The sequence below is a fragment of the Agelaius tricolor genome, unplaced genomic scaffold (genome assembly GCF_023055355.1).
Source record: "Agelaius tricolor isolate 1412-34295 unplaced genomic scaffold, bAgeTri1.0.p SCAF_8, whole genome shotgun sequence".
Lineage (NCBI taxonomy): Eukaryota > Metazoa > Chordata > Aves > Passeriformes > Icteridae > Agelaius > Agelaius tricolor.
Window position 1 is genome coordinate 25,381,479 of NW_027269268.1, and position 15,996 is coordinate 25,397,474.

A 15,996-nucleotide genomic window follows, 5' to 3' on the forward strand; every position below is an offset into this window, starting at 1 on the left:
GATTTCTTCCATTATTATTCCTTTTGGGCAGTGGTGTCAGACTCTCTTTACCAGATTTAATGTCATTCTTAAGCAGTTTGTAGACTTTTTTTTCTTGTGGTTTTTTTTTTTTTTATGTAGTAATTCGTTTCCCACTACTCTTATAGGAACCTAAAATATCCCTTCAAATGATTTTGAAGTGCTCTCTTAATAGTCTCCTGAAAAAAAGGCTCTCCATTCCTTTAATGAAAATAATGGAATATATGCACCATTTCAAGTAATGTTCATTGAGCTTGTAATAATGTCATTGATGTTTCTTTTTTTTAATTGAAAATATCTTGCCTCATAGATGTTTGGATTGTGTTTCTCTTTCATGGGTATAAGGACGTTGATAATAATTTTGTTTGACTATTTCATTAATATCATTCTTCAATCACTCTTTATGCCTGAGATCCCAGAAACAATGCTTGTTGTTATGCTTTATTTATGACCTTGTACTTCATACAATTCATTTTCATCCAATTACTATTACTTTGGCTTCCAAGGTCATTCACTTCTAGTATGGTAGTACAATTCTCTTCTGCGTGGATAATTCATCTCAATAATGTATTATCAGCAGATCTTAGCAGTAGATTTTCTTTTGTATGATGAGTTTATGAATGAAAATATTAAATAAATTTTGCCCTATAGTGGCCTTCTGAGAATTTCACTAGAAAATCAAAAGAACTTTTTTGGATCCAGCTTACTGCCTGTGTAAAGAAGGAAGACTAACAATTTATTTAGCATTTATTTAACTGAATTGTTGATCCTTGCAACATTTGAGAAACATTTGCAAAGCTTATATGAACTTTATGTTTGCATCTACACAGTTGATATTTATTTGAAAAATAACTACAATAGAAAAGTTTTAAAACTTCAATGGTGTATAGGAAAGCAATATAGGGTTTTGCTGTACATTTATTTTGGTAGTGAATCTTTCAGTCTGACTTAGGTGGTAGAAAAACTGGCAGTGCAAAAGTTGTCTTTCATGTGGAAAACGACAAGTCTTCATGTCTTCTTTCTCTGAGAAGAAAAAAAATACAGTTCTCTATAACAATATAAAGCAATGCTGACACCTACAGAGAATGTATGTAAATATCAACTTACAATTTGCATTTTTTGTAAGAATTTCCAGAATTATTTGGTTAAAGAACAAATTACTTACAGAAAGCTTTTATAGCGATTCTGAAAAAGTTAGATCTTTATTTTCTGCTTAGATCAGTCTTCAGTAAAAAAGATACACAAATCTGAACATAAACTATATGCTTTAAAAATTATATCATTTACTTTCAGTAATGTACACTTCCAGTTGCATAAAAATATTTTTAAACAAATCGATTTGTTCAGCAGTGAAGGACCCAATAGCCTTGAATCAAGCCACCAGCCTGACGTACATTGCTGGACAGACTCAGGTTTACTGCTCCTGATAGACTGCTTTCCCTCCCCTCTCTCAGTGTGACACAGCAGGATTATATTGCTATTTAGAGGGTTTGCAGCCTCTCTGCTCAGCCAAACACTTCTACAAAAAACTCCTCTGTAGTCAGTTGCCCATATGTGGGGCAAAGTTAAAGAAAAATTAACCCAGCAGATTGAGGAGAGATTTTGTAGAAGGGACACGGCTCTTTTACTGACTATTTCTTCACTCTGATGTACTATTATGGGTTATGCAAGCTGTGATATTCACCACACTGCTGCAGAAAGGTGAACTCCTTTCTCTCCTTTGAAGTATATAATATATAGGTGTTTTAAATACATAAAAGAAGTATAACTAACAATGAATTCTCCACACTAGTCATTTTCTCAGAGGCAATATACAGGTTTGACAGTATGTTGCTTAAAGTGATGATTTAGCAAAGTAAGCAATGGATAGGAGGCACTAAACCATGTAAAAGAAACTTTGGAAAAATAGGAGATGGTACTTGTAGGCTTGTCTAACATTCATATTATCCATGCTCCCATTAGGCAAACCTCTGTGAAAAATTCAACTCTAAAAGAAAATCGTTTGAGTGAGTTCAATGTAGGCTTTTAAATCTGAACTCCTGAAGATATTTAACTTTTAGTTTTGGTTGTAAGCAGATGAAAACTTCTGGGAAGACTGACCAGAAGGCTTGAATTTGAGCTTAGTGGGTTTTAGAAAGCTACGCATCAGAAGACAATTCTATTCATCAAAGGCAAGCCATGATTATTTTGATGTAAAACACTGAATAAACCCCCCTTATTCTAGGCCTCTACTGCTTCTTTAGAAATGAATATCTCACAAGAGATTAATGTGTGTCTTTGAAAACCAGGTGCATTTCATACCCTGGAATCTTTTAATCTGACAGATAACAGTGCTTCTCCAGTAAGATAGTCAACATCTTCCCACTGAAAAAGTGATATTATGTGTATTATAATTTCTATTGGATAATCACACTATTAAAGTTCCGGCATGTTTATTTTTAGCATTAGGCATGTTTCATTTGTTAATTTGTAGGCACTAAAACAGCAGACTCTCCCCTTTCCTACTGTAGCTGTGGCCCTACAGTATGTCTCTGTACAGAACACAGTTTGATATTTACCATTGTCTGTATATTCAAGCACATTCTGATGCACGTATACCAACTTGATTTCAGCTGAAGGAACTGAACCAAGTTAAGAAATGCCCTTTCCTCTTCAATAAGTGCATGTTTACATTTTCAGCTTTTAATTCATGTATGTGTTTAGAACAGAACCAATCATTGTTTTAAATTCCATTGTTCTGGGGGATCTGAGCATGATGACAACAGCGTAAAGCTTAGCTTGCAAATTTGCAGGCTGTGAGACTGACTTCTCACCAGTGTTTTCCTAGCACCAGTGGGCAAACAAACACATTTCCCTACTGATGGTTGCTATTTGCAAAGGCTTAGGCCTTACAGGCGGATAATTAAGTAGAAGTGGAGCCGGCAGTTTTCCTTCTGTCTGTCTTTCTTTCTTTCCTGGGGTGGTATGTAGAAGATGAGTCCCGTCTCTCGCCTCTCCCTCCACTGCCTTGAGAGCTTCCAGCAGCTTTTTGTGAAGTTGCCACACAATCAGCGCATTGTTTCGCAGCAAGCAAAGGCAAGGCGTTATGATGTTTTTATAGCAGCTTTCAGTCAGTTAACGGGGGAAGCGGAAATCCCACGGGAGATGTTTTGCCCGCGACCTGGAAATCGCCGGTGCCTGGCGGGAGCCCGCCGGCCCGGGGCGGGGGCAGGGGCGGCCCCGGCTCTCACTAGGGGTCGCAGGATGCCAAAAAATCACCGCCTGCTCGGAGGGCAGGGATGCCACCACACGTGGGCACCTCACCTCCAATGCCATCGCTTCCAAACTGGGCGCGATTCTTGGGAGAACACGCGCAAGCGTGGGGACGGTGTCGGGGCCGTGCGCTGCCCTCTCTGCGGGTGCTCCTGGCTGCTGGCTAAAACCGAGCTTTGCTGGAACACGAGGGCTGGGTCTGGGAAGATGAGCCATCCACTCACTATTAACTGCAGGTGGTGGGTAATCTGTAAAAAAGGCCTATCGCTGGGACAGGTGAGATGATTTCTGTTGCAGACCTTAACCTGGACATTGACAGCAGACTTGGTCAGGGAGTGTTTTCTGTATTGTCCTCACTGTTGAAAATGAATAATAAATGTTATTTATAAGTACCAATCTCTTTCACACAGAATCCTTGCTTGTGGCATTTTATCACTTCTCTGGCTAGCTACCTGATTAATTCAATTATGTGTGCACTCTCTGAAGAACTAGCATAGGCTACTTCAAAATGATTCCTTGTTAATGCTCTGATACTAAAATATAATCACATATTTGGTTTCAGAAGAGAAACTGAACTTCCTTGTCTAGTTTGCTACTGCTTTTTAAACCAAGCCTCAGACACGTTCCAATATCTTTATTTCCCCAACAAACAGATATTCTGTTCCTGTGGTGACACTGATGATGGAAGTTACAGAAAGAAATGTAACAAGTGATAATAACCAAAGATCCATATTTACTGATGGAGACATTTGGCAAACTGATCTGTTCATAAAAGTGAATGGAACTTGGACAGGAGTAGAGAACTTGTTGCAAATACATCAAACGGCTGTATTAAAATCAAATGAAATATGCAAATATAAAAAACTATATTCAATTGTTTGACATTTGACACCAAAGAAATAATTACTTATAAAGACAAAAAATGAACTGACAGTATCAATTTCTATAGAGAGCTGAGTGATAAAGTAATGGGTTTCAGCATATTTGTGACAGGTTACAGGAACATAATACAGAGAGAAGAAAACAGGTTTAAGAAGGAGGAAAAGTAGTAGTAGGAGAGTTTCCCAAAAAAGGAAGGCTGCTTGAATCATTTAGAAGTCATGATCTCTTGCTTTAATGTAGGTTAGTCTTAAACCAAGAATATTTCTGACTGTTTCCACTGCTAGCATTTTGTGCAAAGTTTATCTGCAATGTCTGTCCTGCAAACTGCTACTCATGTCCCCCACTGAAAAAGAGGATCCATGCAAATACAAATTTGGCCATGGTGTATGAAGGTAGGGAGCTTTTTAGATGTTGGAAATTAAGTGCAGTTTTTATATGGTAAGTGCAATTCTTTAACAAAGAAAATGCACATGCACACACATACTTAAAAAATAAATCTTGCCTGTTGTGCAGTTCTACATAACAATAAACAGGAATACAAATGTACAATTCTTATGCTTCGTACTCAAAGATTCGGAGTTGTTCATGTATTCAATGTTTTAAGCCTGTACTCATAAAGTAAGGGCTTCAGTGACTAATTTGACAAGGGCATTCCTGTCAGCACATTGGAAACACAAACTTAGATGTCTGGAGAATGTATAATAAATCCGACTCTTCAGAAAATCCTCACTGCTTTTTCAGTGAGAATGGATTCTATTAAGTGCAACACAGAACTGTGCATGCACAAGTGGTGCCTGAGACCTTTTCTTGGAAAGATAAAAATTTTATGTAAATGCTGGTTCCAGATTCTGGAATTAATTTTGGAAGTGCTTTGGTCTCAGAGTTTAGTTTGGGCGCTTTATATTGCGTATTCACTGATATGTGCCCCCAACTGACAATAGCTATGTCTAGTCAGTCATCTGTGACATCTCTACTATTGCAAATTATATAGCTTTGAGGTGGGGAGGGGAAAAAATGAATTGCAGGAGCTTAGTACTGTAATCATGCTGAAGGAAAATTGTACTAAAATGGCTGCAAGTTAAACGCAAACTGTAAAACATATGTGTATTCCATATATATGTGTGTAATTACTGTGAAATATGTATTGTTTACAGCAAATATTGGTTGTGCCTGCACAAAACTATCACCTTAGTGAGTGAAAGAGCATTCAGCTTTAGAATACAATATAATCCTTGAATTCTCCAGACAGAGGTTATTAATTATTGCTGCATGGTGCATCAGTGCCTTCTTTCAAAAGAATCTCTTGCTGGAAAATGTTCTATTGTAGTAAAGAAGAATTGACAATAAGGAGAGTGCAAATAATTTTGGAGAGGGCTGGGTAATGTGGATGCAATTAAATTAGTTTTGCCATGCACATTTATGATCTTATGATACTGAAGATAAGAAAGACGTGCCAAGTAAGACACCTTAGGTATATAGGGTGGTGGTTTTTTTTTGATAGCTGCACCATAAAATTCACTGGGTATTTTACTAATTGTATTAATGAGAAATATGTGTTAGACATTGTTGAAAACGGTAAAAGTTCTCTGCTGTTTAGAGAACTTTTGTAAGTATTACCACAGCTAAAACAATGCTGATAACTACAGGACAATATTTCTGTCATTGATAGAGCTTGTACCATAGTTTCATGCTGCTTCCTGTACGACAATTGCCATTCTTCTTCCCGGGTGCTGGTGATAGACCTTATTTATCTTCAGTGAGCCAGAGTTAGAGGAATACTTGTGTTTACATAGACACCCAATTAGGACAAGGTTCCTCTGTTTGCTTGGATTCCTTACCTCCAGTGTCACTGTTACATGTTTTCTGCCATAAGTGCCAGAGGTGTTATGAATGCTAAATTACAATGCAAACTAAAGCAGAGGTTTTTCATCTGAGTGGCTCATGGCTCAAAACAGTGACTCCTGTTTGTCAAGGTGCTGAGCTGCTTTGTCTTCCAGAAATGAATGGAAGATCAAAATGCTCAACAGTCACTCAAGATCAGGCTCATTAGAGGCTTTCTTCTGTCAAAAATCATCCACTGACTCCCAGCTATGTGACAGTGTGCTGAATACTGGAGGGTAAGATTAACCCTGTACACCTAGTCAGTCTAATAACAAATGTCACTTCTGAGTCTAACAGCAATATTTGTTCATAGAAGAACAGGTCTGGGAGTAGTACTATCATTTTTATATCTTATTACACTATTATCATAGAATTGCCAAAGAAACTATGTTCACCAGTTACCAGTGTCTAAAGTGATGACTGATAAGTGACCCTGATCAGCTCTCATACAAATCAAACGCAAATTTGCTGTCAACTTTGACAAGGAGCAGCATCTTACAAAGCTGAGAATTGGATCCTCAATGATTTATCAACTTGTAAACATAAACTGCAAACTTCAAACCAAACAGCTTTTAGCTATTGTTTTCGGGGAGTTGGGAGGTGTTGGTTTTTTGGGGGTGGGGTGTTGGGTTTTTTTGTTTGGTTTTTGTTTGTTTGTTTATTTTATGTTAGACAATAAAGTAAACCAAACAAAATCAAGTTAGCAAACATTTAGATGCCAGTTTTTCATCTAGCAACCTCTATCTATCTTCTGAAGAACTGCAAGCTAAGCTCTGCTAAGCTCAAAACTCATAGACTTTGTTTTTTTAATTAAGAGAAGGTCAGGATGCCTCCTAATACTTGGATGCAGCTGTTTTCAGACAAGTGAATATTTAATATGACCTCTTATACTAACCTCCTAGCTTTGAACATTGCTTTAACAGTTAAGCTCTTCTGGCCCTGTGTTTAAAAAGCTGTCCACAGCTACTGCAAATTGATTTATTGCTTGATGAGGATCAGGGATGCTGAGTAAACACAGAACAGTTTCTAATTTAAGTAGTGCACCAGTGGTTTTGTTGTTGTTGCTTGATTACTTGTTTTAACATCAGTATATGTTCTCAATGTGGTTTTGCTTGCTGCAGCTTTTAGAGGATTAAAAGTGGAGAGAACATAACACAAATCATGTTATAAACACAGTCTGGTTAGGTATCTAATATTAAATTTTCTTGACAATCTCTGCTGGTAGATATTTTTTAAGTTGCTTATACACCTTTGCTTAATTGTGAAGATTTGGCATATTTTCCATGCTAGTGTCAGCTACGAGCTGATTTTCAATTTTAATTTCTTTGTCAATCTTTCTTTCAGAATGTTAGCTTAAACTATCAAGGTTTAATAATAGGTTTTTCAAGGTTTCATTTGAAAATGAAACATGGAAATAGATGAGATTGATCCTAATAAAAAATCACAGCAGTATTTTTGGAAGGGGTTCAGTATGCTCAGCCTGTGGGAAATGTAAAAAAATCTTGAGCAGAATAAAAAGAAGGAGAATATCCATCCTTGTGTAAAGAGATGTATCTTTTTTTTTTCCTGTTATCATTGGTATAGACTTACACATGACCAGAGCCAGCCTTGAATAGATGCAGCTTTAACAGCTCCCTTACCTGAGTGTGCCACCTGCACATGATCATTTTGAGCAGTGCCTTGCTTGGATCTGTAACTTAATTGAGAAGAAGCCATAATTCCAAATGCTTAATCCACCTCAGCCATACCTGTGGAATGGGGAGGGCAAGGTTGTCTCACTTGAATAGATGGGGAGGAAGAACTGATTTTGCAGCATGGTAGAGCCAGCACAAAGCTCCTGAAAAAAAATGTGGGGTGTGATCAGGAGAAATCAGCAGTGGGAATGACAGACATATTTTGGGACAAAAATTTTTCCTGTAAGGAAACTGTGCATGAGGAGTAACAGAGTGAAGAGATGGATGGAAGGTAGCAAACAAGCAAAAAACTGCCTCAACAGCAATGTAAGGACTGGAGTGTGAGGACTTTCCCTCTGCAACTGGGAAATATGGTCAAGGGGCAAGAGCAGCTTTGTGGTGCACACCTGGAGTAAAGAATAGACAAGGAGGGTGGATGTCAACATAACTAAAAGTTAAATCAGGTGAGAAGACAAGAGAAAGATCAACTAGGTAAAGGGAGTGAAAACAAAACAACAGCAAAAACAACAACAAAAGAACCCTGCATAGCTAAAGGTGAATCCGAGAGTCAGAAGTCCCAGAACGAGATTAAAGAAAAGTGCAACTAGGGCAGCTGGAACTGGGATGAGAATCAAACACTAGCATTAACTAGATAAGAAAAACAAAAGTGGGATCAGCCAAGACTGAAGAGAGAATGAAGACAGGTTTGAAATAACAAGCAAAGATAAGGCAAAGCATGGACATGGGAAGAAAGCAGATGGGAGTGTGCTATTTAAAAACACCCTCTCCCAGAGTTTGGAAGGGATCCCAGGATTCTCTCTTCTGCCATGAAATCCAGTGGTGAAGAGGGAAACATCTTTTCAAATGCTGGGCCACACACAGCATGACATATTCATGCTAACAGGTAATGTGTTGAGGAGCAGAAGATTCAAAGCAGGGGATGAATGATGTGGGTATTATTAATGATGGGGCTGTTGCTGGCAGGAGTCTAGCTGTGTTTATTCTAGAAACTGAAGGAAGCATTGAAGAAAAAAAATTATTTGACACAAGCGGTGTCAAAATCTTGAGAGAGCTGAGCAGTTTGAAATTTGTGTCGTAGCTCTTGTCTCTGCCACAGAGTTCCTTGATAGAGTTGGTTCAAGGCTTTTAAATTATACTTCTTGATAATTTGCTTCTCATTTTCAGATGCTTGAAAACTCCAGAGTTTGATTAGGGATAGTTAGTCACTGACTAAAATTACTACAACTGAAAGCAGTGGCCTTGAAGAAATAAGCTTTTCTATAGTGCCAAGTCCTGACAGGTCTACAAGATATCAAACCAGGTAATCTGTAACTGTTTCCCAAAAGTAATATTCATATCCTGTCATAATATCCCCTCAACTGAGAGGTGTATTATAAAACTAAAAGAGTTAATATTTTGAAGCCCATGAATACTGTAGCAACAAGCTCCAAAAAATGCCCATGAGGAAATTAATAACTCTGTATGCAGAACAGGATCAGAATAAATGCATAATGAATAAAGCATGGGGCATGCTTTCAAAAGTAAAACAGAAAACATAACATTGAAGGGCTTTTTGTTAATTAAGCACAGAGGTTTGTAGGAAAAAATTATATGTGAACATGCAGTGAGCAACTTTCATAATATATGAGTACATGTAGGAGAGAAAGGGAGAAGTATGGTTTCTCTGGTGAGCTCACTGCTATGATCATGAGTGCTTGATTTTTAACTTCAAAAGTTTAATTTTAGTTTATGTGGTTCACTCAGTATAGTGTTACAATTGTGTACGTGCATGTTTGTTACTGTAGATACTTTATTTGTCACAATGTGCTTTCAGCTTCAGCATTTCCCTACAGAATGACCACTTGGGGAGTGGGAAAGTGAACATAAATTACAGCTGTCTCAGAAGTGCTCTAGGTACCTCAGAGTGAATATGTTTATCAGGAGATAAGGCAGGAAGGTAACCAGCTTCTGCAGAACTTCTCTGTTTTAGCCTCCTGAGAAGTCCCATGAGCCCTGGTCCCAAGGAGCTGACCCACCACGGTCTTCAGCCTTCAAAGCCTTAGGCATGTGCTGAGCTTGATGTTTGTGAATAAGCCCATTGTGTCCACCCACCTAAAACTCCACACTAGATGGAGGCCTAAGCAGCAGACAGATAGCCAAAGAATGAGGAGGAGGTGTGAGCAACGATGTTTCATATGTATTTTTTTTTTTTTTAGTTCTGTGATTGTGTTTGTCTTACATACTTGTCCTTTTTCAAAGTTTTTTTGGTTTTGGTTGTTTCTTTTTTGTGTAGGAAGAGCTGAAAAGCCTCCAGCTTTCTGGATTAGAAAAAATTAGTAATAAATAAATATATATATATATATCTATAAATACCACCACCACTTTTAACATAACTACATTTACCATTATCTCTGTCCCTGTATTATACCCACAGACCAGGAAATTTAAAAGAAAAGGGAAAATGGCTTTGTTGTTGCTGTTGTTGTGTTCCTTTGGTTGGTTTCCTTCCAGCTTAAGCATTCTGTCTTCCTGGCTATGTATTCGTTTCTTTGGAAACGGCTGTAGGATGGATTTTTGATTGACTGTGTTGTCAGATGGATTATCAGAGTTGTGAGCTTTTTGGAATGGTAGACATGAATGTGTGATAAGGAAAAAATATTTTTTACTTAAAATGTTTCAAAAATTTGCATCCTGAAAGGAGTTAGGTTGAATAATTAACAGGTTACTTAGGGAAAAAAAGTTTTTTTTAATGTGGAACAGTTTGGTTACTAGGAAAAAAAATTATTTTAATATAAAGAAAGCTTTTTACTAATGTCACTGATGGGAATATTAATACCTAAGCAATGTCGAATAGTTTCTGCAGAGCTGCAATGCATATTTTAAAGAGTAATTCTAATGTGTAGCTGCTCTGGGTTACAAGCAGAAAACAGCTTTTACCCTGACATATACACACATTTGTTACAGCACTCATGTGCCCAGATTTCTGCATGACTCCCATCTAGCGTTTCTGGGTTTGTTTCCTGTCTTAGTCAGGGCTCTGCAAGGCCAGCTGTCCTCAAGGCTGTGAGTGCCTGGTGCTGCTCTGCCTGTGCTGGGGATGCTGAGGTCGGGGCAGATTGAGGCTGAAGGTGACGTCAGTGCCTACCTTGCTGGGAGAGTTAATCTCCTGCTGCAGAGGCTCTAATAATCTCATCACTTGGGAGACTGGCATGCTGAGGATTGCATGTTGTACATTCCTCTTCTTGGGCTGTAAAGCAATCAGCAAAACCAGTGTTTCTAAAGCTCTGTTGACAAACATGTGCTTGCTAGACAGAGATTGCTCCTTTTTTGGGGTGGAGGTGCAAAGGCACAGGAAAGAAAATTAACTTTTTAAAGGTGCATATATACAAAGCAAGGTAACAAAACCAGGTTGGGGGATCCACTTTTTCAAATGAGCATGCAATTTTTAATAACACTGCAAAATAAGCTGCCTCCTTTGCAGGCATAAAAAAATAACAGAAACCATATTTCAGATTGGATCAGGCTGGTTTCTTTAGCAAAACACAGCCTGCCAAACCATGACACTGCAAACAGAGGCAGTCATCAGCCCTGACACTGCTCTGAGGGACTGACAGAAAGGGTCTCTGATAACTTCCTTGGAGTCAGTTCCAAGTGTCTGTGATGGCTGGTCATAGAAAGTATATTGAGGAAGAGGGGAAAAGAGCAGGCCACAAGTTTCTCAGGCTTTTCTTTCATCTGGTATGTGGTGCTTTTTGAGGGCTTTATGAAACACAGCAAACTGAACTGCTGGGACGAAGATTGCCTAGTGAAGGCTGCACCTTTTCAGTGGCAGCTACGCGTTCCTTGGCTTTCAAGTTTGCAGCAAAAGGACTGAGTTAGGAGCAATGCAGAAACAACCTGCACGCCAAAAATATAAGGAAGCACATGGGTGCTTCAAAGACACTGACGCTACTTGGTGCCAGACTTCTTAATATTGTTAAACACCTATTAGCACTGTCTTAACCGACCTTTCCAGTTTTAATGTTGTGACCTGCCGAGACTGCCTATCTATAGCAGCACTAACCCTTCATTCGCTGGACGGCAGGGGCAGACGCACAGTGTCCGGGTAGGCACTACAGGTTTCGTCCTTCGAAAGGAGGTTCTGCACCTTGCTCCTACCCGACCCCCGTATTTTGGGGGTCTTTACAAGTCTTGACAGCGGCGATAGGAAGTTGTGTCCCGTCCTTCCTTCCCCCCGATAGCTGCGATAGCACAGTGCGCCCACCCGGAGTTTGCGTTCAGTGCTTTCGGGTGCCCCCGTCCCCCGGCACCTGGGGCGGCCCGCGGGGCCCAGAGGCGCTGCCTGCGCTCCTGGCACGGCCGGGGGAAGGGACTGGCTCCGGATTTCCACCCCTGCCACAGAGGGAAGGCTACCGGGAAGTGCTGCGGGGAGAGAGAGCCTGCGCGGGCTTGGACGTGAGAGAAAGACGCAGCCGCTTCTTGGCGGCAGCTCTTTCAAAAGTCCGTGTTAAATGTGACACCCCGGCGAAATGGGAGCAGAAGAAACACCCCTCTACCCGCCCCTCGTCGTCCCCCCCGCCCTTTTCCATGGAAACTCGTACAAGGAGGAGGAGTAGAGTTTGCTACGGAAAAGTCTCACCTTGGTCTGAAACAGTTTCAGGCGTTCCTGCAGGATCGGAGCTGCCCGTCTCGGGGGAGGGGAGGAGGCAGGCAGGGAGATCTCTAGCTACCTATACGTGTATACATATTTTTTTCCCCGGCTTGATCTTATTTTATTCCAGCAGCACGTATCTCTACCCCTCCTCCCCCTCCCTCTCCAGGTTGATCGGCTGAAATGAGGCTTTGCGCGCTGATCCCTTCTCGGGCTTTAAAACAAAACCCGGCCCCGCGCAGCCGGCGGCAGCTCGGGGCGCCTCGGCGCTGAAGCGCGGCGGGGCCGGGCGAGGCGAGGCAGGACACCGCGGAGCGGGGCGGTGGCTCCCGCGGAAACTTCGCTTGGAAAATAAACCTCCACCACTTTCCTGGAGATCCACGTGAGAGCAGGAAAGCCCGACTGCAAGATCTCTGCGCTGCTGCATGCTGCAATTTTACTTTTTGTTTGCCTTGATTATTATTTTTTTTTTTTTTGCTGTTTGTTTGTTTGTTCTTACTTTCATTTTGGAACCGGCTCCCAGCTGCTTGGCTGAACTTCTGGAGACCAGTGGACCTTTTATAATGCCTTCTTCTGTTTTAAACAAACTGTGGGCTCTTAAACTTTTCTCTTTCCCCCTCCCCCTCGCTCCTTAACCCCCACCCTTCAGCTCATGGGGCTAACACTGCAAAGCAGCAGCAGCAGAGGGGGAAATATACAGACACCGATTTATTTTCCTGTCTCCTAAACTGTAGTTAATTCTTCTTATCGTCCTCCTCAGCACCCATTTTCTCGCGCTTTTTCGGCTGCCGGGTGTCGATCTATGCATTGTTTTATCTGATCTCGATCCTTTTGTTGTTGTTGTTTAAATGCCATGCACTGCTTATCTAGAGAGAAAGCTATATGGAGATAGAGGCGTATAGTGAATGCGCGTGTGTTTCCATAAGACACACTATCAAGGGAGCAGATCAGAAGCAGCCCGGATCCTGACCCTGACTGTATGAATAAGTAAGCAGGATGCTGACGACTGTGTGTTAGTTGCCTGTAAGGTTTTCGTAAGTTAAAGGGCGACGGAGGAGGGGGGACAGGACAGAGACAGAGCTTAGAGTGTTTGTGCAGAGGGGGGCGAAACTCTGACACTTCGCTCCTTCCAGCATAGCTGCTGCCTCCCATCAGTAGAGCTCCGCGGTTTGCTGTAGTGCACCCCACCTCCCTTTCCCTCCTCCCCGCTCCCTTTTCTTCCCTTCCTCCCTTTTTTTTTTTTTTCTTTCTCTTTTCCCCCCCTCTCCCCGAGGTAGTTTGCTGATGTGCAGCCCGAATCCATCTTCTGGCAGCACCAGCGGGACCGGGGTCGGCGGCGCGGCGGTCGGCGGGCGCGCAGCGGGGCGCGGGCCGGGCGCGGAGCGGGACGCGGGCAGCAGCCGCCGCCGCCGCCTCCTCCGCGGGAAGTTTGGCTGGGTTTTGACAGAGGCGAGGGGAAGCCCTGACAGACAGGATCTCCCGGACTGAGTCCACCCCCTGCGCCCACCCACACACCCAGCGACTTTTCCCCGGCGAGGGGGCAGGGGGGGCAGCGACGCTCATGCTCCTCACTCTGTGTCGCACCCGTCTGACTGGGGCTACCTAGGGAGCACCGTCTCTTGGAAGAGCCTCCAGGTGGAGAAGGAAAAAAATACCAGCCTCCCCCAAAACCTATGGTTTCTCCATCCCTTACCCTCCTTTCCCAAGCCGGCGTGGACAGCAGAGCCGGCCGCCTAGTTCACCCTCGCCCTGCTCGCCACCTCTCCGCCCGAGGGAGGATGAAGATGCTTTGCTGGAGGATGGCACTGTGGCTGGCCGGGTGGACGGTCTGCGGGAAGCCTTCTTCCTGCTCTGGCCTTGATTATGACTACACTTACGATTTCACTGAAGAGGATAAAGCCGAGGCGATAGATTATAAGGATCCTTGCAAAGCTGGTAAGTGACTTCCACGTCTAATGCAGCTCCCCGCCCCCTCCCCAGATGGTGACTTTGTCTCGGCTTTATTTACGCGGGGTGCGTGTGGGGGGAGTCCCGGGCTCACCTGCTCCCTTCCCGGGGCAGCGGCGGCGAGCGCAGCCGGAGCCCTGCATCCAGCCGCCTTGCTTGGGGAAGGTACCCGGGACCTGCTCTTCTGGGACTTCCCACTTACTTCCCTACGGTCTCCGGCTGGGCTGGGAGAGGCGCGGCGGCGGGCAGGGCTGGAGCGGCCGCCAGCGCTCCGCGGCCCCGGGGGCGTCGTGCCGGCCGAGGAGCCGCGCAAGTTGCAGAGAGCATTTCGGCGGGGCTCGAAGGTGTCGAGGCGGGACTGCGCCCCGCAGCACCGGCCGGGCACACGGAGCGGCCGGGCCGGGCTCCGCCGGAGGGTGGCGGCTTCTCCCGGGGCCCTCCCTGCCCGCCCCCGCGGCGGGAGCGGGTGCCGCCTCCGCCTCCCTCTCGCCTTCTCCCATCCCAACCTGTCGCTCCCTCCCCGGCCGGGCACCCCTTCCCGTGGGCCGGGGCGGGCCCTCGGCGCCGGCCGCCCCGTGGAGGTGGATGCGATAAGCGTGGCTCCCGAGCGGGAGGGTTGCGCAGGGGCAGACAGACACTGTCTGTCTGTCTGCCGGGCTTTCGGCCCCCGCGTCCCGCTTCCAGAACCCGGCTGGTGGTGCTGCGTGCCGGTGTGCCACAGCCTGTGCCGTGGTGCCTCCCGCCTGCTCGGTGCCTGACAGATCCCTTTCCACGCTGTGCTGAGGTACAGCCTCTTCTCGCTTTGTACAGTGGTTTTCTAGAACGTTTATCCTACTGATTAAGGACTGCAGCCTCTTTAATGCCAGATACAATTCTTCACCTATTGAAGTTATCGGTAACAAGAACTGACCTCAGGAACCGAGTTCACTGGTATTTCAGTAGACATGTGCATCTCGGTGATGCTTTTTTATCCTCCCCAAAGTGTTCTCAACAGCAGTGGTTGTCCATTCCCAACAGCTCTATTGTTAAACAAGCGCTCAAGTTTTCTAGCAGCCTCCTTTGCATTAATTAGTTATTTTGTATTCTGAAAACTAGTTCAGCCAAAGGTTGTGTTCTCTATATCTGTGTGGTTTTCTTTAATTTATTGAAGAGAATGTGTGGTGTACATATATGCCAAATATGCAGACGCTCTGTTTTTCTAATCACAAAAATATTTTGTTCCTAATTGTGAATTGTTAGGTCTGACTTGCTTACAACTGAAGAATGTTCAAGTTCAAAAAGAACAGAAGCAACTGCAATCAAAACATTATTTTTTCCTCAATTCACACTCACAAATAAGTAACTGGTCATTGTTAACCTTTTCTTCTGGTCTGCAATTATTTAAGAAGATTCATATGCATCATTTCATATAATGAGAAATGCCTGTTTACTCTCAGTTTGCTGTGGGATTCTTGTTTCATAGTGGGAATAATTAGCAATTATAATTCATGATACTAAGTGTTTTGAGGTTATGCATGAGAGAAAGACAACAGTAGGAGAATGCAATTTGATCTGCATTGCCAATTCCCTGCCATCACTTAGTTTTGCCTGGAGAAAGAAGCATTTGTTTGGAAAATTTGGCCCATGGAAACATTTTATTGAAGTTCTTCCTTGTGCTGCTTCACAAGTATAGGGAGCTTAGGTACTGCAGGA

The 15,996-nt window shown here is 43.0% G+C and overlaps 1 protein-coding gene and 1 long non-coding RNA gene across 2 annotated transcripts in view; one reads left to right on the forward strand and one right to left on the reverse strand.

Moving 5' to 3' along the window:
- Positions 1 to 481: 481 nt before the first annotated feature.
- LOC139592326 (uncharacterized) lies at positions 482 to 12,459 on the reverse strand. The gene is made up of 4 exons (XR_011679962.1): positions 12,346 to 12,459; positions 10,852 to 10,953; positions 7,782 to 7,870; positions 482 to 3,626 (listed from the first exon to the last, which is right to left on the reverse strand). It is a non-coding gene; the product is annotated as an uncharacterized lncRNA (long non-coding RNA).
- Positions 12,460 to 13,226: 767 nt separating this feature from the next.
- The window catches only part of TLL1 (tolloid like 1), a 125,581-nt gene continuing 122,811 nt past the window's right edge, over positions 13,227 to 15,996 (forward strand). Inside the window, exon 1 of the mRNA XM_071432012.1 lies at positions 13,227 to 14,292. Within this exon, the coding sequence (XP_071288113.1) occupies positions 14,031 to 14,292 (262 nt within the window). The 5' untranslated portion in view covers positions 13,227 to 14,030. The remainder of the gene's footprint in view (positions 14,293 to 15,996) is intronic.